This window comes from Labrus mixtus, chromosome 4 (genome assembly GCF_963584025.1).
Source record: "Labrus mixtus chromosome 4, fLabMix1.1, whole genome shotgun sequence".
Taxonomy (NCBI): Eukaryota; Metazoa; Chordata; class Actinopteri; order Labriformes; family Labridae; genus Labrus; species Labrus mixtus.
In genome coordinates, this window is record NC_083615.1 from 16,374,442 (window position 1) to 16,391,827 (window position 17,386).

At 39.7% G+C, this 17,386-nt stretch overlaps 2 protein-coding genes and 1 long non-coding RNA gene across 5 annotated transcripts; 1 reads left to right on the forward strand and 2 right to left on the reverse strand.

Annotated features, from left to right (window-relative positions):
- Window positions 1-42: 42 nt before the first annotated feature.
- Window positions 43-6,289, reverse strand: LOC132972920 (uncharacterized). 2 transcript variants are annotated; one of them, XM_061036068.1, is made up of 7 exons: window positions 6,011-6,289; window positions 5,805-5,929; window positions 5,361-5,445; window positions 2,840-2,984; window positions 2,453-2,595; window positions 1,340-1,450; window positions 43-379 (listed from the first exon to the last, which is right to left on the reverse strand). In XM_061036068.1, the coding sequence occupies exons 1-7, from the start codon at window positions 6,257-6,259 to the stop codon at window positions 206-208; spliced, it is 1,032 nt and encodes a 343-aa protein (XP_060892051.1). In that variant the 5' UTR covers window positions 6,260-6,289; the 3' UTR covers window positions 43-205. The 2 variants fall into 2 exon arrangements, with proteins under 2 accessions (XP_060892051.1, XP_060892052.1); XM_061036069.1 differs by having other exon boundaries at window positions 5,361-5,427; window positions 6,011-6,288.
- A 2,169-nt stretch (window positions 6,290-8,458) lies between these two features.
- On the reverse strand, window positions 8,459-12,748 carry LOC132972922 (uncharacterized). 2 transcript variants are annotated; one of them, XM_061036071.1, is made up of 6 exons: window positions 12,341-12,748; window positions 11,501-11,567; window positions 10,639-10,792; window positions 10,339-10,478; window positions 10,108-10,218; window positions 8,459-9,242 (listed from the first exon to the last, which is right to left on the reverse strand). In XM_061036071.1, the coding sequence occupies exons 1-6, from the start codon at window positions 12,616-12,618 to the stop codon at window positions 9,063-9,065; spliced, it is 930 nt and encodes a 309-aa protein (XP_060892054.1). In that variant the 5' UTR covers window positions 12,619-12,748; the 3' UTR covers window positions 8,459-9,062. The 2 variants fall into 2 exon arrangements, with proteins under 2 accessions (XP_060892054.1, XP_060892053.1); XM_061036070.1 differs by having other exon boundaries at window positions 10,339-10,481; window positions 12,341-12,734.
- A 4,262-nt stretch (window positions 12,749-17,010) lies between these two features.
- LOC132972925 (uncharacterized) lies at window positions 17,011-17,352 on the forward strand. The gene is made up of 2 exons (XR_009672955.1): window positions 17,011-17,057; window positions 17,090-17,352. It is a non-coding gene; the product is annotated as an uncharacterized LOC132972925 (long non-coding RNA).
- The last annotated feature ends 34 nt before the right edge of the window (window positions 17,353-17,386 follow it).

The window sequence follows — 17,386 nt, forward strand, 5'->3', positions numbered from 1 at the left end:
AAAAATCACAATAAAACAAAACTAAGTTAATATTAATATTATAAAGTTAATATTCACCAATTTGATTAGAGTTCATTAAACCATTTGGACAGATTTTCTAGACATGACCTCAAAAGGTCAGCAGGGCAAATGTTCCTTCATGAATCGATGCCATCACTTTTGCTGTAACAACTGTAAAAATGAAAAACTAATTAGAAATTCAGTTTCATCCGTAAGATTTTCTGAAGCGCTCTTTGAGGTATTCGTCTGCTGTGACTGGTGGGTATTTGTCGGAGCCGTCGCAGCAGCTGATCAGAGCCTTGTCATCCGGATGGACGAAGAAAGCCAAGGACTGACGTGTGCGGTGGTCTCCAGCCGTGGGCAACAACACTCTGTGGCGCTGAGGGACAAGACAGCTCAAATTAACATCTTTCACATTTACAACAAGCAGCAACCTCTAGGGATGAAAAATGAAGCAGATGCTGATGGGCAAGAAACCTGCAGTTCTCCTCAAGTGTCTACATGAGGCTGTTATGTAGAAGCAGAGGAAGTCACACACACACACACATACACATTCAAAAGAGCCAGATTTTAACATGTTTACAGCCTGGTCCAAGAAACAAATTTGGTCTGTGTGATGGAATTTCTGTAACCCTTTAGATGTACAGACATTATTTCGCTTATTCCCTGCTGCGGACGACAGTCGGAGCTGATGGGGTTGAGCTGTGATTAGGCCAACCGAGGTCGCGGACTGTCTCCCCTCATATCTGGATAGTTTGGTAGACTTCGAGTCTGCTCCCAATTGTCTGAGACATCACATTCAAGTTCTACGTAGAACAGGTAGGGTAACATGCCCCTGACTTTAACATTATCTTAAGAATAAATACAAAGCCTATGTGACGGTCTGACAGAACTGGCTCAGCAAGAAACTGTATCACGCCTGTGCTGTCAATATCATTCATCCTCCGGAGTCTCACAGTATATACACTTCTTCAACTTCAGCCATCTGAGTCTCCTGAATCTTTCTTGTGTGAAGACAAGTTTCTACATAATTTCCTCAACAGTCTGAATAGTTCGTCTTAATTGGCCCCCCACTGCACGGGGGTGATAATATCTTTTATTTTCCCTGTATAACTTTAATGCTTGCCTTTCTTTAGTTGAGCTCAGATTTGTATGATTCTAACATGTTTCTGTATATTTGCTGCAGTTCTTTATCTAAATCGACGTCAAACTCGCATTTTGCATTGTTGTCTTCAATGAAAAGTGTGACCCAAAAGAGGTAGGAAAAAAAATGTGCGTACATAGAGGAGGGTATTGCATGCAACTTAAACAAATTTAAAAAAACCTCATCTCAACTCACCACAGAGACAAACCGATCGCTGGTCCAGCGCTGCATCAGGTCAGCGATGTTGACCAGGACTGCGCCGGGGATGCAAGGAGCATCGATGAATTCACCCGACCGACTAAGAACCTGGAGGGAAACAAGTCACAAACATTAAAACACATCTAAGGGTTTTTAAGGTGGGAAATATAGATTTTCAGCACTTTGCAAACATGTCTTCTATTACTTCAGAAACATTTTGTCAGAATGGCAACTTTATCAAAGTCCTGTGATGCAACCTCCCCACTTTTTTTTGAACATATTGACAATCTTTGATATTAATATTCTTCAAATAAGTAGCTTTATTTGTAAAGTTAAATACATGAGTGCAAACTTGCCAGAAAGCTTTAAAGCATTTTTCATTTGTAATTCTCAAGTGAACTATTACTCAACTAGACAAATCAATAACCTATACTGACCAATGTGTCGTACATCTCGAGGACAGTACTCAATAAGATACCGTAGAGTCAAATTATGGAACACGCATCTTTATTTACTTAATGATTTTTTGTCTTTTTCTAGATACAAAATGAGACTGAGAAATGCTTTGATGTCAGAAAGATTTGTAGTGAATTGTCCTGATTTTGCTATATTGTCTACATACTGTATGTCCTGCTTTGCTCTATTTTTATGTTTTCAATGTTTGTATGTAATTTTCAATTGGGTAAATCTTTATTTGTGATAGTAAATATTCTTACTTTGTTATTTTTACTGTATTTTATTTTAACTTTGTTTAATCTCTTAAGGTGATGTTTCGAGATAAGCCCTCATGGGTTTCTACGTCACCTGCACATGTGTTTTATTTTTTTATTTGTTTTATTTTCCTGTTTGACTCTTCTTTCAAAAAATTTGCAAATAAACTCAACTAAAGATTAGGTAAGAAAAGCAAACAACATCCACAGCACACCAAGAAACTCCTGTTTACCTGAGTCTTGAGTCTTTACCTTGTTTGCTTTTCTTTACCTCGTTTGTGTTTTTGAAAACCAGCAGCCACTGAGGAATGATCCTATATTTTTTTGACCTTTCATTGAGAAATATAGATTTATAAAATGCTTCATCCACAGTGATGTCTGGAAGTGTTGATGGTGTCACCTGCAGTCCTTCAGAGCCCTGAAACAGCAGGGTGATGGAGCCGTAGTCTGAATGCTCTCCACATCGCAGCTGCCCCTCCTTGGCCTCCTCGCACTTCACTGGTGGATAGTACAGAGAGCGCAGGGTGGTGGCGTTCTTATTACCTGGAGGGGAAACAATATCTCTGTAAACACCAGCCGGCCTGAACGTCTTTGCTCATCCTGTCCCACATGCTAAGATAAGATATTCTTCTTTTTGCCTGGCTGCAAAACGAATTCCCCTGGAGGACAGTCTTTGGACATTTGGGTACATTATAGTCAACCTGGGTTGAACACTGATCAACATTTTTCTGCCAGACTTGACAATGAGAACAATCAACAGTTGCTGCCGCCCTTATTTTCTACCTACTTCCTATTTGACCGTGTGTATGGAGGAACACCTCCGGGTCCTGATGCAGACTGTGAGCCATCACCCTCAGCACCCGCAGACCAAGCTTTTTACAGCGCTGGTAGAAAGACGTGTGGATATCTTTAAATGGAGCTGGCGGCCATTTCTGCAGCAGGAGAGAACAAAACATTTTTTAGTGTATAAACACAAAAGATGCACCAGTTAAAAAAAAAAAAAAAAAGGATTTGGACTGAGCAGAAACATGAGATTAAGAAACTAACATTTCAGTGTTTTTTTTTTCAGTTGAGCAATTTTCACTTCCCTGTTTGGCATTACTGACACGTGATTAATCCAAATCTGTTGTTAATATTGCCAAACCTATTTGTAAATCGGGCTGTGAAAGGAGAAGAGTAGGCGAAATAACAGCTTTAAAATGAGGGAGACAAAAAAGTGTTTTTACTACCATCACAAACATGCCAAGGAGAAACCTTCTGGTTGAAAATGTTTTAGAAATACACGATCCACATATTACTTTTAAATCATTATTAATATTGATATAGAAGAAGAAGAACAGAGGGAGGGATTTTAACACCTTGCTCAAGGGCACCTCGGCAGTGCTCAAGAAGTGAACTGAGACCTCTCCAGCTACCAGACCAATTCTCATTCAAAGAGCAAATAAATAAAAATGATTACAGGGAAATGTATTTGAAGTTTGTGCTGGCTGCACAGACGAACAGGAAGCAGCAACAGCTGTAAGGATTTCAAAATAAATCTTTTAAACTGAAGTGTAAAGGCTGTACTTTGCTGTTCCATCTCCTCAGAACGTCTCCAGGTAGGCAATTTGTGGGCGCTTTGTGCAGTTCAGTCTGAACGTCTTCAAAGTGAGACACTGTGAGTTCAGAATGTCTTTCTTGATCGGTGACGTGAGTTTGATAATCGATATGAAAATTACCCCAAAATCTGACCCGGTACCGATAATAGATCGGATCTGTCCCATCTCTAGTTTTGGCATGAATGTGATTTTTCACGAGCTGGTCTTTTGTCAAACTCTCCTAAACCTTTGTAAGAATGAATCATTAACTTTCTAAGTTTTAATTCTTGTTTGGCTTACCTTTAAATGACGCAGTAAGCACGGGTCAAAGTCAGCGTGTCTCTCACGGCTGATAGAATGATTTGTATTTATTGAGTGAATTCATGTCAAAATAAAAGTTTATTCAGCTACTTTCTTACAGTCGAAAGCTGAAAAACAGAGGGATGAAACAGCATGTGTAGCATCTGTACGTTACCATAAATTTAGCGACGTCTGTATTCTAATCAGACAAACAAAACTTTTAAAAATTAATGGAATTTGATTTATTTATCAATATCCAACTTTGTGCACAGTTTAATATTTGTTCTGGTGTAAGTTTACAATTTTAGAGTTTTTCTCATGTTTGATATTTGTTGAAAAATAATTAAAGGCCCTTCTCACATCGACACCTGTCCCAAACAGAGGCAGGGTCATTTCTGACCTAAATAAAAGCCTGGGCTATTTAAGTCTTACGATAATATATCTTTAAAATGCAGAATGTCATGTGAAGTGTTCAAAACTAAAAGTGAATGAGTGAAATTGAAGTTGTAGTTTGGACCGATTCGGCTGTCCTCAGGAATTGCATCACTTGCAACTTCAGATTTCTTCCCTTGGATTAAATATTGCGACAGACATGTTGAACTTTATCCTCTTTGAAGTAAACGGCCAATAAGCAGAAAGACCGACTGTTAGTTTAATCAAAATACATTTGGTTGGTGTAATGAAAACAGAGTGTGAGAAACTAGAATCAAAAGGTAATATTGCCAAACCTATTTGTAAATCGGGCTGTGAAAGGAGAAGAGTAGGCGAAATAACAGCTTTAACCCTAACCCTAAATGAGGGAGACAAAAAGGTGTTTTTACTACCATCACAAACATGCCAAACATGTTAAAAAAAACAAAACGAGGAGAGTCTGGAGTGCTCGGACGTTCCAAGTGTTGTGAAGGCTGAAGGCGCTCTTTGGTGAGGAATATAACAATTTAAACGGGTTAAAACACTACGGCACTCTTCTGAAAAAGGCTTCAATAAATTGGCTATTTCATCGTGTTAATGTTAAAAACACAGGCTATCAAAAACCTTGATGACCTGTCTCTGTTTTTAACATTTTTTAAAGATTGATTTTTAGGCTTTTTGTTCCTTTGTGGGAGAGACAGGACGGTGGATAGAGTCTGAAATCAGAGCGAGATAGAGAGTGTGTGAACCCCGGGCCGCCCACTCGAGGACTTCAGCCTCTGTACATGCGGCGTGCAAACTAACCACTTGGGACACCGGCGCCCCTGAAATGGTCAAAAGAGTGCCTTGGGTTTATTCACCTTTTTAAAAAACCAAACAGTGTTGCAACCTTTCCCTTCAGTCTACGCTGCTTGGACACTGACCACCACAACACGGTCAGCATTAGAAACAAGAGGGTTTAGCACGTCAACATGCAATCTGTTATGAAACTTAAGTAAAACTCTGACAGGGCATCCTTACTATGTCCGACTGAAGGGAGGTGATGTTGTACGCCTCCTTCAGGTCTCCAGGTCTTGGCGGATTCAAGCTGTGAAGCACATTTAATCTGAATTTAAACCAGGAAAACATGTATTGAATAAATTAATGTTTTGATATAGATCAGTGGTTCTCAACTAGTCTAGTCTCAGGACCCACTACCCACTCCTTTGTGAAAATTGTGAACCAAATTTCAGATACTTTTCCAGCCATCAGACAGAGTTGGTGAAAAATTGACCTCAGAATTGGAACAAAACTAACAGGTTTAAAAAGTGCTGCATAGGCTTTTTGACAGTTTTTTTTTCTTATCAAGGCAACACATTCTGCGACCCACTAAAAACAACTCTGCGACCCACTTGTGGGTCCCGACCCACCAGTTGAGAACCACTGATTATAGTATAGTATATATAGTATCTGATAACTAAGCACCTCTCCGTCTCCAGAGACACCCAGCCGTGGTTTTCACTCTCTGAAAAGCTACTTCTCCTGAAGGGTTCTTTCTGTTCTTTCGGCATCAGGAAGAACTCCTTGGATACTTCCATAACACGAGCGACCTATGAAAGCAGATAAAGAAACATGCTCATTTTAAAACACATCCATCAAAACATCATACACATTGTAATTAAGTGACTCACCTCCGCATGGTTGATCCCGGTATTCTTCAGAATGACGAAACCAACTTCTGTGAAAGCTGTTTCCAGCTGCTTGCTAAGAGCTGGCAGGCGTCTGTTTGAGAACCTTCTCTTGTTTATGCTGAAAGCAGCGAAGTCCACAATGGGAATGCTCATTTTAAGAGACTCCATCCGATGAAAGAATCTACATAACGAGGCACGAGATGAGACTGAGGAGATTCGGGAGAACAGAGATGAGCTGTGAGCTCTCATTTATCTCTAAATAAGTTTATTGCGAGTCCATATGACCCATTACATCAACTCGAGACAACTACTTCCTTTTAGGCGCGATGACTCGATGACCCGGATAACCTACTATTATCTACTGTTATGGAGTGTGGCACTTACCGCCACCTACCGGGCTGGAGTGTGATGATTCCTAAAATAAAGATTTAATATTGGAAAAAAAAAACAATTGTATGTTCTTGGATTGTGAAATTCAAACCCGAAAACATTTATTTTATTATTGTTGATTTACAAAAACTTGTTGGGGTTCAATTCGTAATACGGAAGAGGATTAGGGCCACTGAAAGTTTTGACTTTAATCTCAGAATTCCGTGAAAAAAGTCAAAGTTTTTTTTTTTCCCAGTGGCCCTAATCCTCTTCTGTAGAAAATTACTTAAATTCTCCACATTTAGAATACAATAGTATAAAATTCTGCTGTTTAATGGAGGACAGAAAAAAGGGGAAAATGTATAATACAGTTATTATTTTGGCCAAACAATCTATACACAAATGTCGATTTTTTTTACTTACTGCGGAGAGGAGAGTGAACCAACAAGCTGCCATGTAACCATTCAACACATAAGCCAATACAGTGATCCTCAATGTGCGGCCCATGGCCCTAAAGGAAACCCTAAAGTAAGTAAGGCTACATAAACACAAAGCCCCACAGTGTTCTGCACTCAGTAGCAGCAAAGCATAGCACATTTTGTCATATGACTTCCAGGTAAACGTAAGCAGTGGCGATTCTAGAGTCTGTTCGGGCCCTGGGCAGAAATTAAATAGGGGCCCCTCCAACCAGCGTCATCACCATCGTGTCTGCCAGTGTCCAGCAATCACTCCTCTTTTCTCCTGTTTCTTTTTTCTCTCCTATAGATCCTCTTCATCTTTCTTTGTTGGCCATCTTTGGTTTTCATAGCAATCATGCATGTGAAGCTTAGCAGGGCAACGAGAGTGAGCGCTTATACATTCAAGGCTAAATGAAAAATAAGCAATTTCGCCATTCTATATGTAGCCTATATGTGCTTTTTGAGTTATATATAAACACACAGCTCAATCATCAGCGTCGGTTCAGCTGTTGAAAATAAACGTCACTCTAAAACTCTCCCCTCTCATTTGAACGTCTTTTCATTCATTCATTCATTCATTTGGGCTTCTTGTAAACCTCGGGCGCGTGACTCCATCTTCTTCACCGTCTTCTACACTCTTATCTTGATGTTTGAATTAATCGTAGACTGTAAATATTAATTAATGTGTGAGTTCGTAAACTTCTTCTTGACCCAGCGCACTTGCCGTTGTAAATTTCTGGAACTTCAGTTGCGCTCTCCTCTCCTCAGTCAGTACAGTGTGTGTGTGTGTGTGTGTGTGTGTGTGTGTGTGTGTGTGTGTGTGTGTGTGTGTGTGTGTGTGTGTGTGTGTGTGTGTGTGTGTGTGTGTGTGTGTGTGTGTGTGTGTCTCGCTCGTTCATGTTCAGTCAGTGTTTCGTTCACTGAACGAACTGAACGTGTACTGAACATGAACGGTCGGGGAAAATAAATGTGATTGTTTTAGCAGCTTTCAGTAACTTTATCCAACTAAATTCTCAGCTCATTGGTTTATTATTCACCACCGGCTGTTCTCAGTACGATCACAAGCAGAACTAAGCGTTCGGCCGTGTTTCAGCTTATTAAATTCTGATTCACAGACAGAGCTGCGGAGAAGTACTGAACGATTCGGTGAACAAATCTTTTGAACGAATCACTTTACTGAACTGATTCAGTACACTGAAAAGAACTGCTTTTCACATCACTACAGACGAGAGAGCGCCAGGATGCAGCCATACCCGACTCCAATCAGTTGCCTGCTCTGCCTGTTCCCAAGCAGCGCCTCTGAACATAAGGCCCCATGATGTTACAACTTCTAAAACAAAGACAAAGAAAACATGGGGAGCCATATCCCGCCCTCAGCTCCACCTGAACAACAGTGAGAAGAGAAGAGAGCCACACTCCCATTACACACTTCCTATTACCACATCCTGCCGGTGTGAGAGAGGATCTTCTGCAGTCGCCTCAAGTGACACAAAATACAGATCAAAGCCGGACATTGAAGTATGAATGTCAGTCTCAAAGCTGCACAGACTTGAGAAGATCTAAAGCACAAAACAAGCCCATGCACACAGGTCATTTTAATTATTGCAGGACTTAAAGTATGAAGATTTTCATAATTTTATTAAAAAGTAATTCACCTTCAGGGAGCCAGGTTTTAAAAAATCAGTTTAAAGCTATGACTGTTGTTACATCTTAAAACTTTTGAAGCTTCATGTTTTCACATCTGCTTGAAAGTTTCTGTTAGTTTGTTGTTAGGCACTGAAGTTGCTGTTTTGTACTTTTCGCAAACAATGTGTGAGATAAATTCAAAAAATATAGAAACAGTGTGATTAGTGTATATCCATATATCTTAATTGTATTGATGTGTATGGTTTTGGGGTGGTGGGAGGGGGGCTGGAAAATGTTCACTTCATCCAAAGGGGGCTCTTGTTTGGGGGAAGCAGCTCATGCTTCGCTCCTTGGATGATTGTCGAAATAGAAAGTTCATCTTGGGTGTGCTCATGACCTCTCATGACTTGGTGCGGAAACAACAACGCAACAAAGAAGAAGTGTTACTTTTGGTTTCTCAGAACAAAAGCACAACTTACTTAGTCAGCAAGTAGCCTATACAGGGGTTAGAACCTTCTGCAATATGAGAAATGACCACAGTGTCAGAAACTGAAATGCAGCTAAAGCATCGATTAAAAGTTTTTTTTTATCGTATCGAGTCAGTTTTGTCCGTACGAGTTGTTAAGTCGTTCCGTGAGGTAGGCAGCTCCTGTGACAGGAGGGTATTTGTTGGAGCCGTCGCAGCAGGTGATCAGAGCGTCGTCGTCAGGATGGAGGAAGAACGCCGCACTCTGACGTGTGCTGGAGTCTCCAGGAGGGGGCAGCAGCACTCTGTGGAGCTGAGGGAGAATACGTTTACATATTTAAACCTGTTATAAAGTCATATTTAAGTAGAACTTGTTTATTCCTTGTACAGTCTTGTTTTTATCAGCTCAGAAATATCTCAAAAATTCTTTAAACTTTAACCGTTAAAGACACATTTTACGCGCTTTTATCTCATCACTTCTTGACTATATTGTAGCCTTTTTACTTGCCTGAACCAAAAATCTATCGCTCGACTCCATTTGGAGTCCTTTCCTGATTTTAGTTGAATTTAAATTTTTTGAATTCCACTTTTTAAATTCCTTTAAAATAACTGTATGTCTTGTTTATTATTCTATGACCTGCCTGTTTCTGCTGTCCTTGTAAAGCATTTTGTAACTTGTTTTTGAAAAGTGCTCTATAAATAAAGATTATTATTATTATTATTATTCCTAGGTATTGGTTTTATCCTTGACCAGCTCCTGTTAAGCTTGTTTAACTTCATGCATCACTGGACGTTCAGTTTAGGGGTCTTATTTTTGCACCAAACGATTTGCTAGTATCTTCACAAGACAAAATATCAGCTCTTCTTATGACCTTCATTCTTCTGTCTCTTTGTAAGAGAAACACCTAAATCCACCAAAACCCCCTGAGTGACCCCCCCCCCCCCCCACACACACACACACACACACACACACACACACACACAAACCCAGGAGCGGCCGCGGTAGGCAGCCCCCTCAATCTGACATCTCTTCATTAGTCCATGTCCATAGGATCCTGTTTGTGCATGTGTGTTCAGCCTATGTGTGTGGAGCATGTTCATTAACAGAGGGTAAAAATGTAATTTCCCCTTGCGGGATCTATTAAGTATATCTTCTTATTTAAAACATCTCAACTTACCGCAGAGACAAACCGATCGTTGGTCCAGCGCTGCATCAGGTCAGCGACGTTGACGAGGACTGCTCCGGGGATGCAAGGAGCATCGATGAATTCACCTGACCGACTAAGAACCTGGAGGTGACAAGACACCAAGAACACATTTCCTCTTAACCAGCAAAGGAAAAGTTAACATGCCATTTTAAGTTTGGGCTTTCATGTATCCTTGAATCCGTGAATGAAACGTGGAGTCACCTGCAGTCCTTCAGAGCCCTGAAACAGCAGGGTGATGGTGCCGTAGTCTGAATGCTCTCCACATCGCAGCTGATCCTTCTTGGCCTCCTCGCTGATAACTGGTGGATAGTACAGAGAGCGCAGGGTGGTGCCGTTCTCACCTGCTGGATGGGAAACAACATCACTGTGAAAAACAACTTTTGGTGAAAGACTCCGACACACTGCTGATATTTTCTTTCCATTTGACCATGACAGCAAATCAGTTTGTCCAAAGAGCAACTTTATCGGCTGCTACTGTTTTTTTTTTTTTTTTTTACCTACTTCCAACATGACGGTGTGCACTGAGGAACACCTCCGGGTCCATATCCAGACTGTGAGCCATCACCCTCAGCACCCGCACAGCCAGCTCTTTACAGTGCAGGTAGAAAGACGTGTAGGTCTCCTGAAAAGACTTCAAAGCACCAGACGGCCATCTCTACAGCAGGAGAGAACAAAGTAAAAGCCAAAGACTGACACTTGTACTGAAAATAAGGAGTCCTTAAAACCGATTTAAAGGACTTACTACCAAAATATGAAACACCAAAAACTTATAAACACTGATGGCAGAAGTTGCTCCATCAGTAATAACTAATCCCATTCATACACATTTCATACGCCGCAGACGAAGCAGCAGAAGCAAGCTGGGGTTAAGTGTCTTGCCCAAAGACACATCAGACATGTGACTGCAGAGATGACCGACTCCACCAACTGAGCCACAGCCGCCCCGATCAGGGGAAGGTCAGACCATAATTGCAGAAATGTGCTACAGACATGTTACTCATCGTGCACATGCTCAGTTAGACCTTCCACCCTCTAGCTAGCACATGATTCCTAGGTGGAAGACAATGTGTCCAATGTGTCCATTTTCTCCTGCTTATCAGGGTCAGGTCAATGAAGCAGTCCAAATCGGATTCCATCACCCCAACCCTATTCCCCTACACTATATGTTTAGGTTCACCAGGTCTGTCCAGCAGCCTTAAATGCATAGTGTTTGCATATGCTGTACATGTTTAGAAAAAAGGATTGTCCCCAGTCTCCCCCACCTTCACTTTTACCACAACACTACACAAATAAGAATCAGTCTTGAATCGTGCATGTAATCAAACAATCAAGCTGCAGTAGGACTTTGACAGGGAATCATTACTATGTCTGGGTGAAGAGAAACAATGTTGAATGCCTCCTTTAGGTCTCCAGGTCGACGTTGATTTAATCTGAGAAGCAATTTGAATTGAATCAAAATTAGTACCAGGCAAAAGTCAACAAGTGACATAAAACACCTGAATCATATGGGGCGCCGATTGTAAAGTTGCGCACACTACAAATAACAACAACATTTCTCCACATTTAGCCCTAAAAAATCACTTTTGATTCACATTTAGAGAAATATTTGTGAACTTTGTCATATTTACTTTTGTGAATAAAAATGTAAGATCATTTCGTTGGCAAATATAAATGTTAAATATTATATCTAAATGTTGAATGTTTTATCTAAATGTTAAATGTTATATATAAATGTTAAAAATACATGTCCTGATTCTAAATATTTAGCTACATTTCTAAACATTTAGTTTACATTCTAAATATTTAGCTTTGATCCTATATATTTAGCTAAGATTGTAAATATTTATAATCAAGCTAAATATATAGAATATAAACTAAATATTTAGCAACGATTTCTAAATATTTAGAATGCAAACTAAATGTTTAGAAACGTAGCTAAATATTTAGAATCAGGACATGTATTTTTAACATTTATATATAACATTTAACATTTAGATAAAACATTTAGATATAATATTTAACATTTATATTTGCCAATGAAATTATCTTACATTTTTATTCACAAAAGTAAATATGACAAAGTTACAAATATTTCTGTAAATGTGAATAAAAAGTGATGTTTTAGGGCTTAATGTGGAGAAATGTTGTTGTTATTTGTAGTGTGCGCAACTTTACAATCGGCGCCCCATAGAATCATACTTACCTCTCTGTCTCCAGAGACACCCATCCGTGGTTTGGGATTTCAGCAAAGCTGTTCCTGCTGAAGGGTTGCTTCAGTTCATCTGGCTGCAGGAAGAATTTCTTTGAAATGTCCATAACTCGATCCACCTCTTCATGACTGATCCCAGTGTTCGTTAGAAGAACAAAACCAACTTCTGTAAAAGCTGTTTTCAGCTGCTTGCTCAAGATGTGCAAGCTCTCGCCAGACACATCTGGCTGATTAATGCTGAGCGCACCGAAGTCCACTACATGAATGTTCATTTTAGGAGACTGAAGAACTCAGACCAATATTTCCAATCTGCGCGTCTAAAATAGCAGCACAGCATTTGACTGATAAAATCCTGCTTTTAACGAAGGCGACCTCTGTATGTTGACAGACACGTGACTTTTCCATCCAATAGGATACCACCGCTATAAAGTTTACTTGTCACCTTTGGCAAGAGTTTACAGGTGATATAGGCTAAATGTGGCAGTGTGCCAAACAGGGACGCCCAACACTTTTAATTGTTTTGTTAAAATAACATCAGCTTGTCTCTGTGGCGGTGTTTTAGACAGCCTGCAGAATCAGAATAAGGAGTAAATATGTTGGATTTGAAGACAGGGTGGATCATCTCCTTTGCAGGATGCGGGTTTATGGGGATTTATTATGTCGGTGCCTGCAGCTGTATCCTTGAAAGGTATCCTCGATTCATACAAGAAGCCTTGAAAATCTGCGGGGCGTCTGCAGGTTCCCTCATGGCTGCTGCTCTCAGTGTTTGAATCCCGCTGGGCGAGTTGTGGTGGCCCTCTCTGCACACCAAACCCCATTCAAAAATATGTCAATTTAACCCTACTGACGATATAAGCTAACAGTAAAGTTTAGGAAAGCATAATCTAGAGTCGTGTAGACGCTCACTATATTATTGAGATTCATTTTTCAGAGCACCAATGTGAATCTTGACACCTTTCAATCGATTTATCACGATCTTACGATTCATCTTTACATCCCTAATGAAGCCCGGCTGCTTACCTTTTCATCCTTGAAACTGTAGATGGTTGCATTTCATTTGGACACCTTTGATTTGTTGTAGTCAAAAACGAAAACTCCAATAGTTTTTCTTTACTGAAGTTTCTTGTGATGCATTGCTTTTTTTTTTTTTTTTTAACCTTCCATCACCTTGGAAAGTTGCATGCTTTTTAGACACAACTTGGTGAAAAATGATCACTAACATGTCCAGATAAAAACTATTTTAAATCATCTTGCTTTAGTATTTGCCCTTAGTGACCAATAGTTGACCTTAACTGTAACATATTTGAAGTTGATTCATTTAAACCCATCAGAGCTGATCTTACTTGTGTCTTTTACTAGATTAGATAATAATTTGCACGAGTTGGAAAATAGGCAGAGTTGACTATCTTTCAAAGATCGAGATAAGATAACATGTGGACTTTAGTGTCTTAGAGGGAGATCTATTTTGAAAGCCAGAAACACACAGATGTAAACACATCAGCATATCTCCATGAACGTATTTACACCTTCAGCCAGGTTTCTTTATAGTGTATCAGCATATCTTTTTAAAAAGTACAGCTGCTTTAGTTTACAGCAAACATTTGAAGCTAACTGAATTCAAATGATTACACTTCCAGGGACGCTGTTGGTTCATTTAGTTCACCAGGGCCCCCAAAGCTTCCCATCCAGCCCCCAGAATATAAATTATTGTGGGTGATTAAACAAAAACCTACAAATGAAACCACAAGGCTGAAATACTAAAATTAGGTTAATGGGAGACAATACATTTCCCCTTTAACACCAGCTTCTGATCATCGGGCTTGACAGCTGTCAGGCTTATGTGCAGGTATATTTTAAAGTCTGGCCACTGCAGAGTTCGTCAAGAAAAAAGCTGTCCCTTGTACAAATATAGATAATGACCCTTGATCTACAGACTTAGAAGATTGAAACAAAATATACACACCATGACATTCAAATACAACAGAAATACAGCTTGGTTATGAAAAAGAAATACAAGCCAAAAGTGAGTTTCCTTCTTGTTTGCTTTGACTTTACTTAGACCTGTTATTAATTATTTTTATGTAAAGAGTTCATAGACTTTTTATGGAGAGAGCTCATTGTCCAAATTTACATCCACACTGTTGTTGTTGTTGTATTGTACGTACATGTAAGCTTCTAAACATGTTGAAATGTCTGCGATTGAATGGTTCCTGCTCAAGTTTTGTTCATTTTTCCCGTTGACCAGTATTTATATTATTCCAGCTTAGTGTTGTCACAAAACCGGAGTTTAAAACCTCTATAAGATTCTCGTATAAGTCACCTGTTATGATACCAGAGCAACAAAAACACATGTCGTATAGACAAGTGGTTCTGGTCTGGTCCCTTAGGATTCACCACTAACTCCTTCATGAAAAATCCAGACCCAAATTTCAGATTTTTTTTTTTTCAACCAATCAGATTTGTTAAATTAAAAAGTGCAGTCTGGACCTCAGACGGTACAAAACATGACAGAACAAAGAAACAAAACACACAATAAAAGCACTTCATAGAATTTTGATACAATATTTTTACCAGACACACATTCGCAACCTGATGAAAATGGCTCCACAACCCACTTTTGGGTCCCGACAAACCTGTTGAGAAACACTGTCATAGAAAGTAGACAACAAATATTGGGTACTTTCTTGTTTTTAATTACCCCCAAAAAAGCAACCAAACTCCTGCACATTGTCTTAATTTCACAAATACATTAGAAACATATTTGTACAGTTTACAGTGTGCAGGAGCTTTAGGTGAAAAATATGACTTAAGATCTAAAGCTTCAGTGCTTTGTGGATTTCTATTACAGATATACAAAACTATAAATATGTGTGTGAGCAGAAATACATTTGTAAATCTTATTTTTTGATTGGTGGATTTGTTTTACATTTATATAGAATGAAATATATTTGTGAATATTGAGACTGATCTAACTCCATATCTTAGTGACAGTAAAACTTTAAAATGACACATTACGTTTGACTATTTCAAGCAATAGTCCAACGTTTCACTCTCTGAGAATCTTTACTAATGTACAGAAAGGTTGTTTCTGAAGCGACCTGTTGATCAATTCTCCTGACACCTATACATGGTGGCACTGGCAGTGTTAAAAGTAACAATAAATAAATATTCAGTCTTCATTTTGAGGGTCTCTTTTGCTTTTAATGGGTCATAGAAAGGCATTAGTCATAGTTTTAGTGAGTTCACAATCTGTTCAAAACTCCTCACAGGATGCAGTGTGAATGCCGCCTCAGTGAACAAAATACAATTTCATCTGTTGAACATGATTGTTCCATAAAAGAAGATAGCTTCATCTGTCATCCTACAGAAATCCTTTTCTTTTTTGGTCAGTTTAAGGTTTTAGAAAGCTGACTTGACAGACAGGTTTTGTAATACGGGAAACCGAGGAGAAAAATGTGGGAGGAATTGAAACTGGGGAGTGATTTCTGCTTCTCTCACAGGTTATTGGTGAAGAGTTCAGATGAAAAATTGAATTTCTTCAAATTAAACACATCTGATATCTTTGATGAAATCTTTACTCTGTAAAAAGGATTCAAAGTTTATCCAAGAAAAAGGTTTTTATAAATAACCATTACTCCACTGTTTTTCACGAGTAGGCTAAGCACAGAGTGAAAGGGTTCCTGTAACTAACATACAGTTCTACCTCCTTTTTTCAGGCACTTCCTTGCAGCTGCTTCATCCCTTTTTACTGTGGCCTTATCCCACCAACCTACCGTGGAGTGGTGAGTGAACCAGCCAGCCACTGTGCAGCACTTAAGCAGTGGTGGTTCTAGACCACTTTTACTGAGGGGGCCAGGCTGGGGCCAGTTGTTTTGTCAGAGAGGCACAATCAACCCAGGACAAAAATAGAAAAGATGATCTAGCTTAAAAAAACAAAATGTTTAGTGTACCAAAAACCAAATGATTCTTGTTGCTTCAGAGCTGGCAGCTAGCGTCATTAGTGGATGTTTAGAGTCAGCTCTAAAGGATCTCACAATGTTGAGCCCACATGGAAGTAGAATGGATAGAACTGGCATTCCTTTTTATGGTTGTTGATTTGAAGGGGTGGACCAATCTATTGATTTAAGATCTGTGGTTGAGCCACAATTGTTCCACCTTTTGATTTGCATCAGTGCAATATCATCAACATAAATGTATTGTTTTATTACCTTGCTCATCGTTTTGGAGGGGGGGGGGGGACCAAGCTCAGTGTTACAGGGGCACTGGCCCCTGTTGGCCCCTGCCTAGAACCGCCCATGCACTTAAGCCAGGACATGCAAAGTTTGTCCTTACTCAAGACATATACGGTTTGTCACTTCACAGCTCAAAACCTTAATTAATACAAGTGTAATACCAACACTGACCACTAGGTGGAGCCTTGACTTATTCTGTGCATAAGGCTCCAGGTAACTGGATTCAGTTGTGTGTTTTAACCTCTCAAATGGATTAAGTGCATCCTCCCTGTATAGTTTAATCTTCATGAAAACAGTTTTGAACAGTGTGAATATTTTGTAACATCTGCTGTGCATACATTTCTGGTTCCAGCTGCTGTTCACCACTCTTTTTCTTCCTCCGCTCAGCATTACATGGACGGTGCCGTCAGCGACAACCAGCCCCGATATCACGCACGCTGAGCTCTCACGTGGTGCGCTTCAAAAACATGAGCATCCAGGTGAACTCGGAGAACCTCTACCGAGTGGCCAGCACCTTCTTCCCCCCGCAGGCTGAGGTGAGACATAGAGAGGGCATGCAGACACCTTTTAATAAAAAATGTTTTCTTTAATGGACAGAACATTGCACAACAAAAGGCCTGCCGTTCAAGAGTATCACTAATCTAAGGACAAGTGCTGCCCTCTGCTGGACTGGTCAGATATTAGTTCTTGCATCCTTTTATATACAGCTCAGGGTTTTCCATTTATGTGAGATCCAGTTTAAGTGAATAATTAATAAAATAAAGTTTGAATCCTTACCAGACATCTTGTGGATTTTTCAGCAAATGGC

Excerpts from the sequence above, each read along its gene's own strand:
- LOC132972922 (XM_061036070.1), bottom strand. The coding sequence starts at position 12,618 with ATGAACATTCATGTAGTGGACTTCGGTGCGCTCAGCATTAATCAGCCA. Across the intron at positions 10,482-10,638 it reads TGCACACCGTCATGTTGGAA|CAGGTGAGAACGGCACCACC; the intron begins GTAGGTAAAAAA and ends TTTCCCATCCAG. Across the intron at positions 9,243-10,107 it reads ACGATCGGTTTGTCTCTGCG|CTCCACAGAGTGCTGCTGCC; the intron begins GTAAGTTGAGAT and ends ATTCTCCCTCAG.
- LOC132972920 (XM_061036068.1), bottom strand. The coding sequence starts at position 6,259 with ATGAGAGCTCACAGCTCATCTCTGTTCTCCCGAATCTCCTCAGTCTCA. Across the intron at positions 5,930-6,010 it reads CCGGGATCAACCATGCGGAG|GTCGCTCGTGTTATGGAAGT; the intron begins GTGAGTCACTTA and ends CTGCTTTCATAG. Across the intron at positions 5,446-5,804 it reads GTGTCTCTGGAGACGGAGAG|ATTAAATGTGCTTCACAGCT; the intron begins GTGCTTAGTTAT and ends GTTTAAATTCAG.